The sequence below is a fragment of the Sceloporus occidentalis genome, unplaced genomic scaffold, assembly GCF_023333645.1.
Source record: "Sceloporus occidentalis isolate IW3139 unplaced genomic scaffold, rSceOcc1.0.p SCAF_70, whole genome shotgun sequence".
NCBI classification, from domain to species: Eukaryota; Metazoa; Chordata; class Lepidosauria; order Squamata; family Phrynosomatidae; genus Sceloporus; species Sceloporus occidentalis.
Window position 1 is genome coordinate 466,575 of NW_028317050.1, and position 17,898 is coordinate 484,472.

A 17,898-nucleotide genomic window follows, 5' to 3' on the forward strand; every position below is an offset into this window, starting at 1 on the left:
GAAGAAAAGGGATCTCTTGGGAGATATGAATTTGAGAATGCTTCGAAAATAGCTAAATTGGATTAATTGATTTACATATTCATTAGTTGACGAGAGAGGTGATAATATAAATATAACCTGTAATTTAATTTATTATTAAGGAAAACAATACCATTCCAAGAATAGTCATGGGGCTTTCTAATAATAAAAGAAATAATACGCAAGCAACAATAAAGTCTTTCAGCATTTTAGTCCCACAATCCTGGACTTTATTATCTTCAAATACCTTAAAGACCTAATCGCTCCTTGTATTCTTTCATTACTAGTGCTGGGCTGACTTTTGGTGAACCATTTCATTGACAAGCATGGATGTGCACATTCAACAATATCAAATAACTAATAGCTATGAGACAGGGAGTTGTTTGCCAATGGAAAAGAACAATCCAAAGAAGGAGTTAGTTATACAATTAGTTTAAATGTATTTTAACAAATTATTAGAGAAAATGTATATACATATCTCCGGAGGGGTATCTGCTCATAAAGAATGTTACAAACATGGGCTTCTTTGCAATAAAAGAGTGTCAGAAACTTTAATAAAAGAGGGTGTATTTGGACACATACAGAAAAAAAGCACCGGGTAGATTTTGTAAATAGACTGGCATCATTCAAATCTGCAAGTAAAATCCATACGTAGAAAAGCACATGGTGGAGCTTTAGATGAATTCCTGCCATGCCAACAGAATACATATTGGAAAAGGTCGACAACGTGGGCCTGAATGACGCGCAATTAACGAATACCGAATGACTGGCAAGTGCCGACATAGAGTTATTCCTTCATGGATTTATGGTACATCAGTGTGTCATTGGTCCTTATATCAACAAGGTTTGTATGTATCACTCACGCAGTCAAAACATACATGAACAACTGAACATGTTGCCAAAACACATCATTTTTAGGACAACATCGGATGGCTTAAATCGGTTTTGATTGTCAGAGTCAAAGGGGACAGCTTGGCTCGTATTTAATTTATATAACTATTGATGGCCAGGGAAATACCTAATGCCGACTACTCTGCATTTCATACTTGGTTACCTTAAACCGATTCCATGAATTTCAAGGATTATTGAGTTGCCATACATTGTTAAAGTGATCTGATTTGGAAGTACCAGACACATGCTATCTGCAACCATAAAGAACACAAAGAAAACAGTATTTTTCAGTTTTTGAAACAGTTATGTGGAATAAAATGGTCTATCTGTGCATTATGTTATAATGTAAGCCAATGTTTGGGTAACAGATCCCCTTTAAGATTATTATTTAATAGTTTTCAAGCGTTTCTTTAAATTCTCAAAAAACATTAAAAGATTCCATTTTCCACTTCGGAGCATGTTTAGACATGAAGCGTGTTTAGCATTTTGTGGCACTTATGGGTCACAGTGGTAAGTGGAAAGTACGCTAATATAAACCTAAACTAATAAGCAGCTATTTGTATCGGAATAACATACATTTATTACATTTTGGTTGGTGCAGTGTGAGCAGTGGTGTTCATAGGCTATTGTACACGAATACAGGCAAATAGTCTCGAACTGCATGAAAGAGTGGCAATATGGCATCAACTGAGTAGCTTTTGACTTGTACGAGGTGAGGCGGACAGCCACAACTTGAGTTTCAGATGGACACAGAACAGTTCAATGTATACCCAGCCAATGAATTTTCACTGCAGATGTGCAAGGGTTATGCATTGTGCAGATCTGTTTCTTTACAAGTTCTTTGAGAATTTAGTGCTACGATACCGTAAAATACCTGAAAGGCCAATGGCTTTAACTGCTACATCTTTTAAGCCACAGTTTTCCCCTTGTTTAGTTTAAAAACATACCTTTTGGCAAAAAAATAGGATGAAATTCTACAGTGACTGGGACCGTTGCATAACTAGCGACCTATCGTATTTTAACCAGTGAATTTTTTTTTCACCACTCCTTTACCAATGTAACTTTGTAATGAATTATAAAAATATGCAAACACCAAAACAACAAAGCATCGTGGGGCTATTTAAGGTCACATTTTTTTTGTCTTGGGTTTTTTTTTTTTTTGCTATTTTTTTAATCACAGTTTTGTCTCCAAAGTTAAAAAAGAAAAGGGTTAAAAAAAACCTGTGTATTTTTTAAATTTTATAGTTTTACAATAAAATTCCAGCTTGAAAGCTAAGAAGAACAATACAGCCAAAGGCTTTTTCTTATCTTGGCTGAATAATAACAATGGATTTTTTTTTCTATGAATATGATTACTAATTAATTATATAAGTATACTCATTCAATCTAATCACATCTATTTATGTATATATTGCAGTGTGCTTAAAAGTAGTATAAACTTATAGGTAAGCCCTTAACATTTCCTCAACAGTAAAAACACGAGAGGGATGGTAAAGTTGTGTCCATAAATATACATCTTATTTTTCTCCTCTCACACTTCTAGTTTCTACTTGGCAGACCTTAATCACATACAGTGTAAGGTTCCCACTACAGTTATCAAGGCCATTAACGTTAGGACTGGTAAATAGGTGAACAAAAACTTTGTGGGATATTCTTTGATCATCCTGACCTGCTGTAAAACTAGTTTGGGCTCAAGGGGAAATTCTTCTGTATAATAATCAGTGGCTCTTCCCATCACATAATTTAAACTGTGTCCTCCTGCTGGTCCAGCCAGTAGCATGTAAGTAAAAGGTCACCTCAAAACACCAAAGTTTATGCAAAGCTGTAATAATATCACTGTATACCACAAAAGAGTTTGTGTAATTTTGTAGGAAAATCTGGTAGTTTAGACATGATGGCCACCATTGTAGAGGAAAAGTCAGTCCACACTGTAACTGAATTTGTATTATAAGTTTTGGTTTTAACTTATATAGCAGATAAGATATATATCATTTCCCAACCCTAAACATTTGTCATCTTGAAAGAAGTTGGGTTTTCTTCTGGTCATACTTCTGATTCCAAGCTTGAGAAATGGGCAGACCCCCTCCTTTTATAAAGGGTTCCACTATGACTTGACCTAGGCTGGCATTCTGGTGAGAAGATCGGTCTGTGACACCTCAAATGACAGCGGCTAAGGTCCTCCAAACTGCGGGAGGTAGGGTGAATTGGGGCTAAGTCACACGAATGATGATGGTGATGTAAGCAGGAGCAATGACCACCACGTAGGTGATCCCAGTCCAGTCGTCTTTCAAGCTTTTCATCTGAGCAACTAAAATATCTTGATTCCTTGTGGCAGTGAGGTGGTAGCATTTCCAAGCTATTACAATAGCAAGAGCCATGACAGGTATATGGAAGGTAATCCTTACTTAACTGATGATACTTGCCCAGCTTATCTACAGACCAGTACCGCATTGGCTTACGTGGTGCAGCTGGTGTCTGATGTTCCCTTGAGGGATAGGTACAGAAATAGTTTGGAGAGTACCAGCAGTTGTGATCTAACTCTGTTTTTACACACTGAGGATCTCTTCCACACACATCTGAATCGGAATCTGAAATGTCGGCATATTTACTTTGACTGGCACCCATCACAAGTGGATGTGAGTGGCTTCGGCACATATGAGAGCGTTTGGACTTTTTGCGCAGAAGGGGTTGGGACTCCATGTCAATCTCATCTCTACGATGTTGACAGTCTCTTCCACAGCTTCGCTCATCTTCATATGTAAACCTTGTGTGTCCACCGTAGTGGGTTCCATCAAACACCTCAACATTGACCTTATTGGGTCTATTTGTGCTACTCTGTGCCGCACCACTGTAAACATCACATTCCATTTCACAAGAAGCCTTATTCTGGTAGCTACTACCTAGGTGTTCAAACTTCTTCACCACTGTTTCAGGTGTACGGCTCCCTCGTGCTGCACCACTGGGCTTTGGTGGCCTCTCTTTTCCAGGTTGGTAATTATCATAAAGTCCTCTAGAAATCTTTGATTGCCAACCAGGTGGTTCTGGGGTATCTTTTTCTCGAACAATGGCAAAATAGGAGGGTGGATTTTCCAGGAAGTGTTCCCTTTGAGTTGGGGGTGACATTTGACAAGGACCCAACTTTTTGTCCTTTGGAAATGCTTGCCCAGATTCAACCAAGTGATCTGAGAGTCCCTCTGGCTCAATTGGACCATAATAACGATGAAAGCCATCTGAAAATGTGTTCTTGTGAGAATGGCGAGGAGGAACCACTTTGTTGTTAGGCTCATGAACAGTGCGAGTAGGCGTGTACAAGTCTTTGTAACAGTTGGGACTCCGTGCATGACGCCACCTCTCCACAACACGCCTTTCTCGTGGTAGAAAATTAGAACATGGTAAAGGGGCTGTGGGTAGCGGTGGTGGGACTGCTGAATTGGTTAATGCTGGTATTCTCTGTGGTGGATAGCAATGGTTCAAGGTAGGAAGTTGTTGGTCTGTAACCTTGGGATCTTCAGCGCTGCAGCAACTATACATACCCTGTCAGTAGACAAAGAACACAAAATCAGTAAGTAATATTAAACAAATTAACATGAAAGCTGAAATAATATGCCAATGGACAGTCATCCAGTAGGTCCAAGTAATCATTAGAAAGTAGAAACGATTACCAAAAAATCTTAAGTGATACTGTTATTTTGCATCTGCAGAGAGATCATAAAATAAATAGTTCTTCTATACCAAAGAGATCCCTCTGGCATTTTTAATGCCTCACATGATTATGTCAGTTTCATAAAATCCGTCATATTGTGAATTAAACTTGAATTTAACACGTTATGGTATTGAGCATTGTATCAATGTATTTGAGTTTTGTAGTTCTCCAATATAATTCAGCTTCCCCTGTCTTTTACGGATTCCTCGAATAATAAATTGCGTTATGGGCAATTCCGTAAGCAGAATGACCTGTAATGAAATCACACCGTCCATGTATTTTGCTGAGACATATATGTATTAAAAGGGAGTTTGATCAATGGCTTTTTAAATGACAAAGCAACATTAAACTATTTTTATTTGTGGATTGAATGTTTCTTGTGCCACTGACCACACAAGCTTCTGAAGGACACTAGAGTACAGAATTCTACTTTAACTTCTACCCATTCACTTTACAGAAATCGCTTATCGGTAGCCTTTGAACTCCTCATCCCTGTGGTTGCTGCGAGTGAGTTACAACGGAACTCTCCAAGGTCCTGAGAGCAGTCAGCACCTGGGGTAAACAGAGCTCCGTATATTCAGTCTTAACAATGCACATGGAGTCTTTAGTCAAAGTTGATATCTTTTATTGAGCCAAAAAAGAAAAAAGATTTAAAGCTACATAAGCTTTCAGGGCATTAGAGGTCTCTTCTTGAGATTAAATCATGCCACTAGAGGGTAAACACTTTTACTATTATAAAGAAGAAAAATTTAAAAAAAATATATGCCAGTGCTTATGAACCCTTAATATATATTCAGCAGCATCCGATGAGTACAGTAAAATCCCACAGTGAAACATGTTTTTGTTTTGAATGGTGAAAAGGTGCCATTACATACTACACTAATTTTGGTTTGGGGGACAGCAAATTAGTTATAATACGGTAATATATTTCTAGTGAATGGACTGCGGGTTGTTTGGGCAATTTTATATAATTTTATATAATAAATTGTTTTCATTTTTTTTTACCAGATCCTTACAAACCCCATGGTCTCTTGTAAACAGGCAGTACTCCTGACATCATGTAATAGGCTGGGACCAACTAATTGAACGCTAGTATAGTTTGTATAATGCATTTTTTTATTGAAACAAAGTTATTTACAACAGATAAATTACTTGGCGTGGATGAGCTGTATGAATTATCAGAATGTGTGTGTATATATACAGTATGTGTATAAGTATATTTTGTTGGAGTGGCTGTGTGTGTAAGTGTATGGTTTTAGGTTGTATGGGCATGTATGTATAAGGTGTTAGAGTATGCACGCATGCATTAATGCATTTATGTTTATATGTACAACTGCATGGTGTTAGAGTGGCAGGTATGCATAAGTGTATGGTGTTGGAGGGGCTGTGTGTGTATGTATGTGTAATTGTATGTTGTAAGAGTATGTGTAAGCATGTGTAAGTGTTAGTGGGTATGTGTATATGTATGTATATCAATGGTGTTAGAGTGTCTCTATGTGTTGCTGTGTTGGTGTAGAGCTCCCTCTGACCATCATCATACCCACAACATCCAAGTCATTCCAATACACAACCACAATCATTTTTCCCTAACCACCATATTCATAAAACCCAATCATCATATTCCTCCCCACCATCATTTTCCTCCCCTACCATTATCACTCCATATTATACCACAATCACCCCCTCCATCCTCATGCTCCCTAACTTCTTATCATCTTTATACCCATCATTTGTTTCCCCATCAACTTAATACCCTCTCCCTAGAATGCATTTTTCATATGGATACAATATCAACAATAATTCTTTTGGTTTTTTTTAATTAAGACAATTTAACACAGGGGCATAACTAGAAACCACAGGGTGTCTGACTTCACAAGCAACTTATGACACAGTGCCATCTTTGCCCCAACCAGTAGTGAGTTTAACATTTTCCCCAAACAACTTGTTTGTGCCATCCTTGCTCCAAAAACCTCACCTGTGTCCCCAAACCGCTTACCAGTGCCATCTTTGCAACCAAACAGCATGGCTGTGGCATCTTAGCCCCCAACCAGCATGTCTGTGACATCTTGGCCCCCACACAGCATGTCTGTGCCATCTTTTCCGCCACACAGCATGTCTTATACATCCATTCTCACACACACAAATGCCTACACAAGTACACATACACATTCATACACACATACACTTACAAGTTCATATTAACACATACACGCTAATGCATACAGTCTCATTATAACATACATACATACATACTCTCTCTCGTACCCCCTTCCCTCACCCGCAGTGGTCTGCCAGTCTGTTCGTGCTTTGCATGTCTGGCAGCTAGCACCTTGCCGCATATCCGTCATATCCGGTGCGGCATGACCGCCATACACACAGCGGGAGTATTTATTGCTCCAGCAGCTTCATTTGCAGCTACGGCCACGGCCACACGTATATTTAGATGGCGAGCCTCAAGACCGGCCCCGCGGGAGGCTGCCTACAGGGAAATCTGATATCCCTATAGTCTGCCCCAGGCCTGATGATAATGCTATGATGGGATCGTGGGGGTCTGTATAGTTAATTGTATATTTTGTAATTTTCCCTATAACATAGATTTGTATTTTAATGTTTTTTTAGGATTATACCGTAATCAGGAAGCAAGGTTATGTAGCCATTCTTGATTACAATATGTGCAATCAGCCAGTAAGAGAGGGGTGAGCCTGATCTCATGGGTCTGTACTCCTCTCCTAAACCCTTTTGGGAGCCTCAGCAGTGACACCTGCTGGAACAGAATGCCTGATCACATGACTGGGCACTCGAATATCACATATTCACTATGCAATCCAGAAATCCCACTGATGGGGGGGGGGGTTTTAAAACTGAAAATGGCTTAATAAAAAACACCCATTTTAAGTCCTTGAATAAAGCAAGCACGAACAAATTTCAACAGCACAGCCACAATCACATCGCTGGGATTTAAAGGGTTCAAGAAAAATGCAGAAAGTATGGCTGGTTTGATAATGACGTTGAATAAAGTTAGAATAAATCAGTTTGCAAGCATACTAATGTAGCACATGTAGCTCCCACTGTGCCTCTCCATTTATTCATTTCAATCGCTTACTGACATAAGCAAGATAAAAATAGCTCAGAGTAGCTGTTGTATTGACGTGTCGATGGTGACACGATAGCCGTGTCCTTCCTAGTATTAAACTAATGGCATCATGTCTGATTCGGATTTAGATTTATATGCCAGATCTTGCAGTACAGTATGTGTTAATTGTCATAGTCAATGATGATTTTTAAACAGTCAGTATCCAGTAAGTAGCTGGTCTCTCTATTCTGGTTAACATAAAAAATAAATAAGCATGTTAATAAAATACACAACATCTAAGGGTTAAACCACTGTCATGGTGACAGATCTAGAGGCCATAACTTTACATAACTTAAGAACCATAAGTTAAATGTTTTGTGGTTTGTACATCCATAACACATAAGTCTCATTATAAAACAGAACGTAATTGTGGAGCCAACAGTGAAACTGTATTAATATTTTTGTATTAGATCCCCCCAAAGCTTTTTATTAAGAACACACAATTCTCATCTGTTGACGATTAAATAGGACTTTTTTCTTTAACTAATACCTCTTCCATTGTAAGACATTTAAAAAAAAATAAAAATAAAATAAAATATCCTTGTTTCATAAACAAGCATTAAAGATTGATATGATTGAAATAAAAATTGTGAAATTCTATTTTTTTACTGCTATATTTTTTGCAGCCATAAACCCCTCCAGCACTCTGACATGTCTCCTACATACCGTTTCTTAGGTGTGTGCAAATTTGGGATATTTCAATAGCTGAATATTTGTATGTGAGTAGTGTAGTTTAAAAATGGCTGAAATGTTCTGAAAATAACAAAGAAAAAAATTGATTTATTTTGTCACACATTTTATCACCGCGTTATCATATCAGATAACTTTTTGTATGACACCACACCATGTGAGGTCTTCCCATGATTAAAAACCTTCATCACTTAGTTTTATTTAAAAAAAAAAAAATTTTAAGCAAGTTATGTATATCTTAATTGTAATTAAATTGTAATTATTTCATGGCAGACCGACCTTGTTTTTTTTTCATCTGGATTAATTTAGTCTATGTATTTCGGTCTCAAAGTTTTTCATGGTCTACGGATGAGCATGTCTGAATGGTTGTACTATCTAATCATTTATCCATTTTAAGTCGTTTTCTGTCCGTTGTGATTGCGTTCTTGAGGCCAGGATGAAAGTTCTTTGTGAAGCTTCATAGACGTAATAAATCAGCTCTGAGACCACAAAAGTATTTCCTTTAGAAGCTACTTCTAAAGAGAAGACGTCGGCAGTCTCAAAGCTCGTGTATTACAGATCCTGCGAAGGCCTCTCTAGAAAAGAACAGTTATGTTGCTCACATAAAGGTATGACAGCCTACAAACATTACAACTATCTCCAGAACCACTCTGTTTGCCATTCCACATTAAAAGCAATTTATTCTTATAAAAAGTATATAGGTCATACTTAAAGGGACACTCCAGCCATTATATGGATGTGATACAACTGAGTGGCCCCTTTAAATTTCTGGGTCATCCCCAATGCAAATTCATGGAGGGGATTGCCCCTTTCACCTGCTCTCCCAGGTATTTTTTGGCCAAACATCTGCCACACGGCATACTCATCACTAGTCATCTTGAGCGTTGGCTTGGCGAGTATTGCAGGGGGGTCTAACGAGACCCCTGGGAGCATGAAAAGAAAGAGCTCCCATTGGTTTCAATTGGAGTGCTTTATTCCTACTGACTAGCTGAGTGGGATGAAACCTTGGACCATGAAGGAGGAGCTGTGTTGCAGCTCTGGAGCTGCAGCTTCCATAAAAGTAAGTTTTTTTGTTAGTAAATCAGCTTGGGACATTATAATTCTGGGACTTCTCATGCCTACAGATGTGAAGGGGTTAACAAGCTGGACCTCTATTATCAACCACGTTGTAGTGATTGATAGGGTGCGTTAGGAAGATTTTAGACGTTAATTAAACACATCGACCAATGACAGACATCAAAATGGCAGATTAAACAACAAGGGTAAACAATTTTGCAACTTAGTAAAATAAGGATCTTTCACATAAATTGTAAAAGGACAGAAATGACTGCATTGCTACCAAATGAATAAGTGAATGATCTTTAGACTTTAATGTTTTTATTGATAAGTGGTATTTCTAAAAGTACCATACAGATGCTTTGTGCGGTTCATGCCTACAGATAAGGGGTTAACCAGCCAGACCACCATTCAGACCCCATGGTTTATTATCATGGGAAATGGTTATTCAAATTCATTCTGCTTCTCCTAGCGTTCCTTATGTAGTCATCTTTAGAATGATCTTTCATATCTTTCTGTTTGTCCCTTTTTTTTTTTTTTTTTTTAGAGAAACAGTAACAGTTTGAAGAAAGAATCCAGAATAAATGATGGGGGGGGGGGGGGTTAGAAGAAAAAAGATCCAGGTAGATACAGGCTGAACAATTTGCCAGGAATCACCTGAGAAATCAGAGTGTGATAAAGAGACACATTTTTCAGGCAGCTGCTAATGTGGCTGGCATGTTAATTACATGATCGTTGTCACGTCGGAGGGAATGAAAGCGGAATATTTCCAAGGGGCTGGAGGGGAAGCAAAGATAGCAGCAGAGTTTGTGCACATCATCTAGACCTGGGAAACCGCAGAACGGAAACCGAATGCAGGGAACAATGTCTACCCTAACGTGTATACGACAGAATTAAAGAGTGGATATACATAAATAGTAAAAGCACAGAGATGCAGACTGTGACTGGGGATCGCACCGCTTATCCTATATGAATTCTATGTTATGTCCGGAGAAGGAGGTGGGTTCTATGTCTCATACAGAGAAAATGTAATGTCTTACGTCCCGTACTCTTCCACGTTTCGATATTCAACATCGACACATGCCAGATTACACTTAATCCTAATTCCGTCAGATATATAGAATATACTAATGTTGTATTTCCCGTAAAGTTGGCTGTTCTTATTCTTATCTTTGTCCTACATTATATGAGGGAACAACCTTATTGCATAAACTGGGGCCCAATCACTTTACAGAGGAGGTAAAACAATAGCTAGGCCTAGAGGTTTTAAATCCGTCTGGGGAGAGGCAGCTAAGGGTCCCCTCATCCGTACAGAACCTGAAGGAATCAGCTCCACACTAGAATCTAGCAAGAGATCTGATTATGGGATTACTATTCAGCTCTTAACCTAAGTACAGTTTAAGCAGAGCAGGATTGGCAATGGCTGGGTGGCCCTGGCACTTTCTGGTCAGCAGCCGTCTGATAACGAAAGTGCGGCTGATGGCTGGATATGCGCGGTATGTTTTCATACTCATGTGGCGTGCAGCCAGGTATTTCCAGCCACAGGCCGCATGCTACAGCACCTTATCTGCCGCTGGAGTGTGTGGCTCTGTGGCCTGGTGTGGCTGATGGCCGGTCCAGGCCTGAGGCCTAAGTACTAAAACAGATTTCTTTGTCAAGACACACATCTCATTTTATCTTAGCAGGGGTTGAGACACTGTAAACTTTCCTAATTGTTTTATGGGTTTGTGCTTTCAGTGGTTGTTTAACAGACACATTTCACTAAACAAATCCTCTCCATGTGCCGTCTAATAAATGGATTCACTTTATAATTGATGGTATCACTTGACATTTTGGAATTCTCTCAGCAAGGATCCTCTTAGAGATAGAGCTGCAAGTCGAAAGACATCACTTACTTTTTTCCTGTAAACCAGCTAGAGATACATTTGAGTTTCTCAGCATGTATGACTCACCCTGGTGTCACCAATCGATTCTTTACAACTTCAGGCGAAGTTAATAAAGGACTGCATCCAGAATCTGGAGAGATTGTGGATCAGCAAATCCATAGACAGTCGAGCTTCCTTAAATTTGTAAAGGAGGTCTTTTACTGATGGAGTCTAATGTGCCTATTCTCAGGTGGCGTGTATGGCTGGTCTTAATGGCAGCTGGATAGATAATTTGTTCTATGGGCATGCTTCACCCATGTTCTCCCTGTTTCTCAGAAAGTATCCCCAAATATATCTGATGGTTGTCAATGTTGCAGTTTCGATATCTAATCCAAGAATCATTTGCTTGGGTATTTATTTTCTGTATATTTTACAAGAACTCCTACTATTTTGCTACGATTCAATTACTCTTCTGATTATGATAACAGACCATGCATTTTTCATGCATAAAAATACTAGTAAATGCACAAACCAATTAAAATGAACTGACCAAGTTTACAAAGAAAATACTGTCTTTTGCCACATAGCTTCTGAAACACAAAATTCAATTCTGTTCAATAAAGATGATGGATAAGCAAGTCTACCTACTCAAGAAAATTGATGTTTGATGAGATAGGAGGTTATAAATATGTCTTAGAAACCAATGCATTGGAGGCCAAGGCTTCACTATGACTTTAAAAAGATTTATGACTATTTGTATGCGCCCTGCCTAAAATACATAGCATGTAGTTAGCAGGAGTCCATATGTCCTACATGCTACTATCTCATGGAGAAAAGCTATCCATTTTAGACAGGGAAACTGAGAGCAGTATTTTAAGCAAAATAGGCTGTAGTTGTAATGCAGTGCTACACAATTTTGTTTTAGTAAGTTTTAATTCTTGTTACCATACAATATGGTAAACAGGAACAAGGACTATCTATTCAATGTTATGGTCCACAGTTGTCTCTTCTTATCAAGTGACGTCTAGAATTATATAGATTATTCTCTGATTAGGCAAAAAATGTATATGATATAAAAAATATCATAAATATTTAACAATCTTTCAACGTAATGTGGGCGGTCATAAGGGACACCATATGGGTATGTAACACCAAAAATCAAGATGTGTGAAATTAAGATCCAACTGGGTAAAAGATATAGTTCAGTCTTCTAAACTATTTTTTTTTAAATGGTTATTGCTTGTTTAAAACGTTACTTTTGCAGTTGACCCACCATTTAAGAAAACTATACAGTCTTCCATTGATGGCAATTGCTGCAAAGCAACGAAAAGCCAGTCATAACACGAAAGTACTTACCCTGCTGAATGCCAGCAAGAAGTCCAGTTTACCAGAATGTCTCATACAGTGACGTAACTTCCAGTATATGAGATGCTCCCATGCAAAGACCAAAAGGCTCAGGCCCATAGCCACAAGCAGCATGTAGAACACACCAGCCATGTTGTCGATGTCTAGTTTGCTGCTCATCACCTCAATCTTGTCGTTGTGGCAAATGCCAGATAACCACAGCCTTTCCAACATCTCAATCTCATCTGTCAAGGAAAATAAACAGCATATAAATCTGAACAGATAATGGAGCCAGTGTTTATAGTATGACCATAATCAATATTTTCCATATACATTTTTACAATTAAAGTTACTGTTCCATCTCTTCTGCTTAATTAAACACTCCAGCACCTAATAGAGCATTAAAAACACCATTCTTACGACTGCTGAAAGCTGAAATCCTTCCCAGAAACATTTTTTAATTATAAACACAAAAGCAGGTTGTTGCCATTAAAGTTAAAACCTTAACTGTTTCAGTAAATAATATTAATATTAGTTATCACATTATAAGATAGTATGCATTAGGTTATTATTAGATATCAGGTTACAATATATTAGATTATTAAGTTAGTTTGTGTAACACGCTACAGATTTTAATAATTTTTTTGTCTAAAGACAACAAAGAAGGTATCACTTAGTTCTTCTTCCATGAACAAATCCTAACTCCTTCTTGCATCCTCACTTATGCCATCAATTTTTAAAAACATGCTTTCTTTATTTTAAATATACAAATAGTGAAACATGAGTGTCAGGAATTATTGGAGACACAATAGTTACAGTTACTTAATCTCATGAATACATTGTTTTTAAATAAAATGCGAGACAATTTATGATACTGCATCTATATAAATGAAAGTGAAACTGTCACTTGTATACATTTATTGAAAACATATCCATCTGACATTGTTTGAACAAGGCAGCAAACAAATTAAGGGACAAGTTATGTCAAAATCAGGTTTTACATAAATCTATCAGTCTTCCCTACTTTAGCAAACTTTGAGCCAAGCAGTCTGCAGATTATTTAGCAATGATTTGGTCACATGGAAGGCTAGCATCTTCTGGCAAGCAAAGTTTAGTGGATTCATACATACACACACTCTCTCTCTTACACATACACTCTAACACTCTTATTCACATACATGCCTACATAGACCTAATCTTGCACTACCAACTCCCATAGCAGGCCAGCTTCACTTTAGACTTTACAACTTAGACCGGCCCAAAGGGCGATAGTCCTCCTGGCCCCTAGGCCAGCCTGTTCCTGTTTGGTGAGCTATAATATTTGAACATGTCAAAACTTTCTGTTCAATAAATGATCTGTCCTTACATAATACAATGAAAGTTGCATAATTCTGTAATACCAAATGTACTCATATGTATGATTCTCTCAAATAATGCAAACAACTTGTACGTTGTTGGGCAAGATTACATTTTTCAAATATTAAAAGAAACCTCTTATTGTTCCATGTACAATTGTTTTTTCTTTATATTTTCACACAATTTGTATGCTATAAACATGGAAACGGCCGCTGAATTTCAAGGGAAAAAGCATAGCAACTTTAACATAGAACAATATTTCTTCATATTATTTGTTTGAGTTTAGAAACAGCACACTGGTTTAGCATCTGTATATGAAGATAAAACATTACATGGTTTCCCCACACATCACAGCAGCATAGCGTTAATTGGACACCGTGGTCCATTAGATGGCTATAAATTTAACGTATCCATCTAGGTTGCCTAGAATGGCCTGGTTGCACATTTACACCAAGACAGCCTCCGTAGTATTGCAGGAAAAGGTGCCGCATGACTTTAAAAAAACAGAACATTAAGATATGATGTCATACCCCAACACTCAGCAGTAATGACGCTGGCTGCAATTGAGGTGGCCGGGGTGGCTTCTCTGGGTCAGGCCTAGGACATCACCCAAGGTAAGTACATTACTGATTATAGGCATGGCAAAATATCATAGGGGAGATTAAACAAAATACGAGTGAAATGTGTATATGAATCTAACAATTCTGTTTTGATTTGGTAAGAGCTTTTTGTAGCAATTTACTATTGTTCTTTGGATTTCATCATTCTACAGTGTCAAATTCTTGGACTTGCTAATGTAGCTGTAAGAAAGGTGTCTCTAAATAAGACATAAGATAAATCTCCAGTACCTGGAACAGAAACCGGTGCCCATTCGAGAGCCATAATTGCTAGTAAATCCGACACACTGGACCAATATACATATTCACCAAATTTATGATCATTTATCACAGTGAAATATTCTAAGAACATTCACCGAGATGTGATGAATGCAGCATGATGTGCCAAGACGTTCACATGGATTATGTATAAGAATATTTGAGAATTCCACCTTTTTATTGCTTACCAGGTGCTCAAACAATACTTTTTTCATATACATACGGATTGAACTTTAAAATAATTTGTAGATTTTCCCAATTCTAAACATTAATTTCAGAGCTGGTTGGATAGTGTAATCAGTCAATAATAAAACATATCCATTTTTTTTTTATTATTTATGTAAATTAAGTAATTTTGGTTTTAATTAAGTCAGGGAACAGGCAATGGAAATTTGCATAAAAATTATTAATTATATTTTAATAAACAAATCCAAGAAAAATGTTCCAAAAGCATTAGACATGTGATAAGAGTTTTGGATTCAATCACACATAATGATTCCAAAACTCACTGTTATTAATCTAGAAAGGCATTTACAATATCTCATGTATTGGAACCTACTTTACCAGTAACTAATAAAAGGTTTATTTTAGAATAGAAAAAAAAAAGATTTATTAAGATTTCTATTCTGTGATATAAAGGAAAATATATTTCAGTTGATATTAAAAGTCATTTTCTTCTTTAAAAATATATAATTAGATAAAAAAAAAAAAAATAACACATCTAAATGCAGGAATATGACTTATTCTCCAACACAATGACGTTTAAAACCCTGGGGACTCCCTAAACTTCTGTAATATAGAAATGATAAATGTTATTAAGGAACATGAGAAAGCTCTTAAACTACATGAAAAGGGAACATGTAGGACTAAATCGTGACCTGTGTCGGGCTCCCCAAGGAACCAGTTATAGACCACTAGCTTACTGAAGTCAACAGAAAAATAACGTTTTCAAATACAGGTTTCATACTGTGCTGTAAAGCATGAACATGCCTCGTCTTGATTGAATAATTACTATAACAGTGCCGTCTTAGAAGACTATTTATAAACAGCAACTGTATGGTCGAAAATAAAGTAACATTTTGAAGTAATGGGTACGCAGGTGTGAAAGCATAGACCAAAAAAAAACAGAATTGGTCAATACAATTGTTGGCCAATGCATTTAAACTTAAGCTGAAGAAAACAAAAGCAAAAAAATAATCTCTTGAAAGCGACACTCCAATACCTCATTTAACTTCGTCAACAATGTATATTAAAGTACTTTGTGTATTCTTTAATACACATGATTTAGCTGAAAGAAAAAACAAATATTGCTAGGAGAAGCTGAAGCTTAGGAGCTGTAGCAGCAGGCTTTAATCAGCCAATCATTGTCAGGATAGAGCACTGGCTAGCAGAGAGTATAGGGAGCCCTGGTAGCCATGCGCAGCTGGATGCACAGGGCCCATGTATGAGCGCGGGGAAGTGTGAGTGACTGCTCTGGGAGAGGGGCTGTGTGTGAGGTAATTAGGTAGGTGCTTTCCTGCCCTTGGCAGCCACTTTATGGCTCAGTCGCGGCTGATCACCCTCCCTCCCTTTGCTCTGTGTTATTTTTATCTTTGTTCTTTTTTATGTGATTAACCTATTTTTGTCGTCACAGCAGGCGAGGGTGTCTGTCCTTGCCAGTTGGAATTGGTAATAGAAGGAGGAGGCGTTGTGGTTACTGGAAGGTGATTTGAGGGGGCTTGTTCCTCTCCTGAGCTTTGCAAGGTAGTTGACCTACTATTGGACGTACCCACTGAGCTATGAGCCGGCTAGTAGTTAGCATTGATGGTCGGTAGGCGTCAGAGAAGTGACAGGTTATTGGATGAGGGTAGAGCATGTCAGGGTATATGTATAGTTAATTCAGTGATTTGCAAGGACTAGTCCCCCATCTGAGGCTGTATGCGTTTAGATAGAAAAGCTGGTGATTGGCTGATGCAGCACCTAACTCTGTATAATAAAGTGATGCGGCCTATTGTACGCTAAAATTGTACGCTAAAATTGTACGCTATTGAGGACTGCAGGAGATGTGTTCTGCTGAGAGCCTCTACTGCAACATAATTTTTTGAATCCCTCTATACATCTGCAAGGGAGACACTCGGCTATAATATGCATTAAAGTGAATATGACGGCTGAAGTGTTTAATTAACAATAAAAAAAAATGCAAAATTAATGTTGCTACACAAAACAGTTCTTCAATTTTAGTGAAGGAGACAACCTACAACATGTTATGGAACCATGATGAACAAAAGAGGCGTCTCAGCTTTTTAAGACGTTAAATATAGCTATTGGTTCCTCTTTAGGTGCCATTGGTGGATGATTTACAAGATCCATGTGTGTCTCCAAACCTAACATGAAGGACTACTATTAACCCTTTCCATTTCATCTCCTATGGAACACCTAAAAAACATATCTTATAGATATATGCCTAGTCTGCCATCTGGCCCTGCTTAAACTAAGACCTTGCCAGCAACATACAATGTTCAACACTCAGAAATGCATAGTTACACATTTGCAAATTGAAACTACTTATTAATATCTTTAACTATGAAATTAGCTCATGTAACATGAACCCCTACTATTGGACAATTAGGGGATACTGATAAGTATAAAAAAAAAAACAATAAAAAGACAGCAAGCGCTATTTTGACCCTAGGCAAAGGACTAGTAAAATCTCACTTAGAATAAAATAGAAGTTTTGGACACCAGTTCATAATGATATGACATTGGAAAGAATACAGCAAAGAAATGGTAATTAGCAAAAGTTTTGGAACAGTACGATTTGGAAGAGCATCTACTCGAAGGATTTAATGACACTGGAAACGAGGCACTAAAAAGTGATTGCAGCACTACAAAAGATATGCATAGAATTAATTCAATGTCTTCTATAATTAACCATTCACCCCACAGACTAATCAATTACAATTTAAGATTGTAGCAATAGCAATTTGG

At 37.6% G+C, this 17,898-nt stretch overlaps 1 protein-coding gene across 1 annotated transcript in view; it reads right to left on the reverse strand.

Moving 5' to 3' along the window:
- Positions 1–2,952: 2,952 nt before the first annotated feature.
- The window catches only part of LOC149286307 (glutamate receptor ionotropic, NMDA 2D-like), a 119,332-nt gene continuing 104,386 nt past the window's right edge, over positions 2,953–17,898 (reverse strand). Inside the window, exons 11-12 of the mRNA XM_089494222.1 lie at positions 12,713–12,945; positions 2,953–4,443 (exon numbers count right to left, since the gene is read on the reverse strand). Coding sequence (XP_089350348.1) covers positions 2,953–4,443; positions 12,713–12,945 — 1,724 coding nt within the window. The remainder of the gene's footprint in view (positions 4,444–12,712; positions 12,946–17,898) is intronic.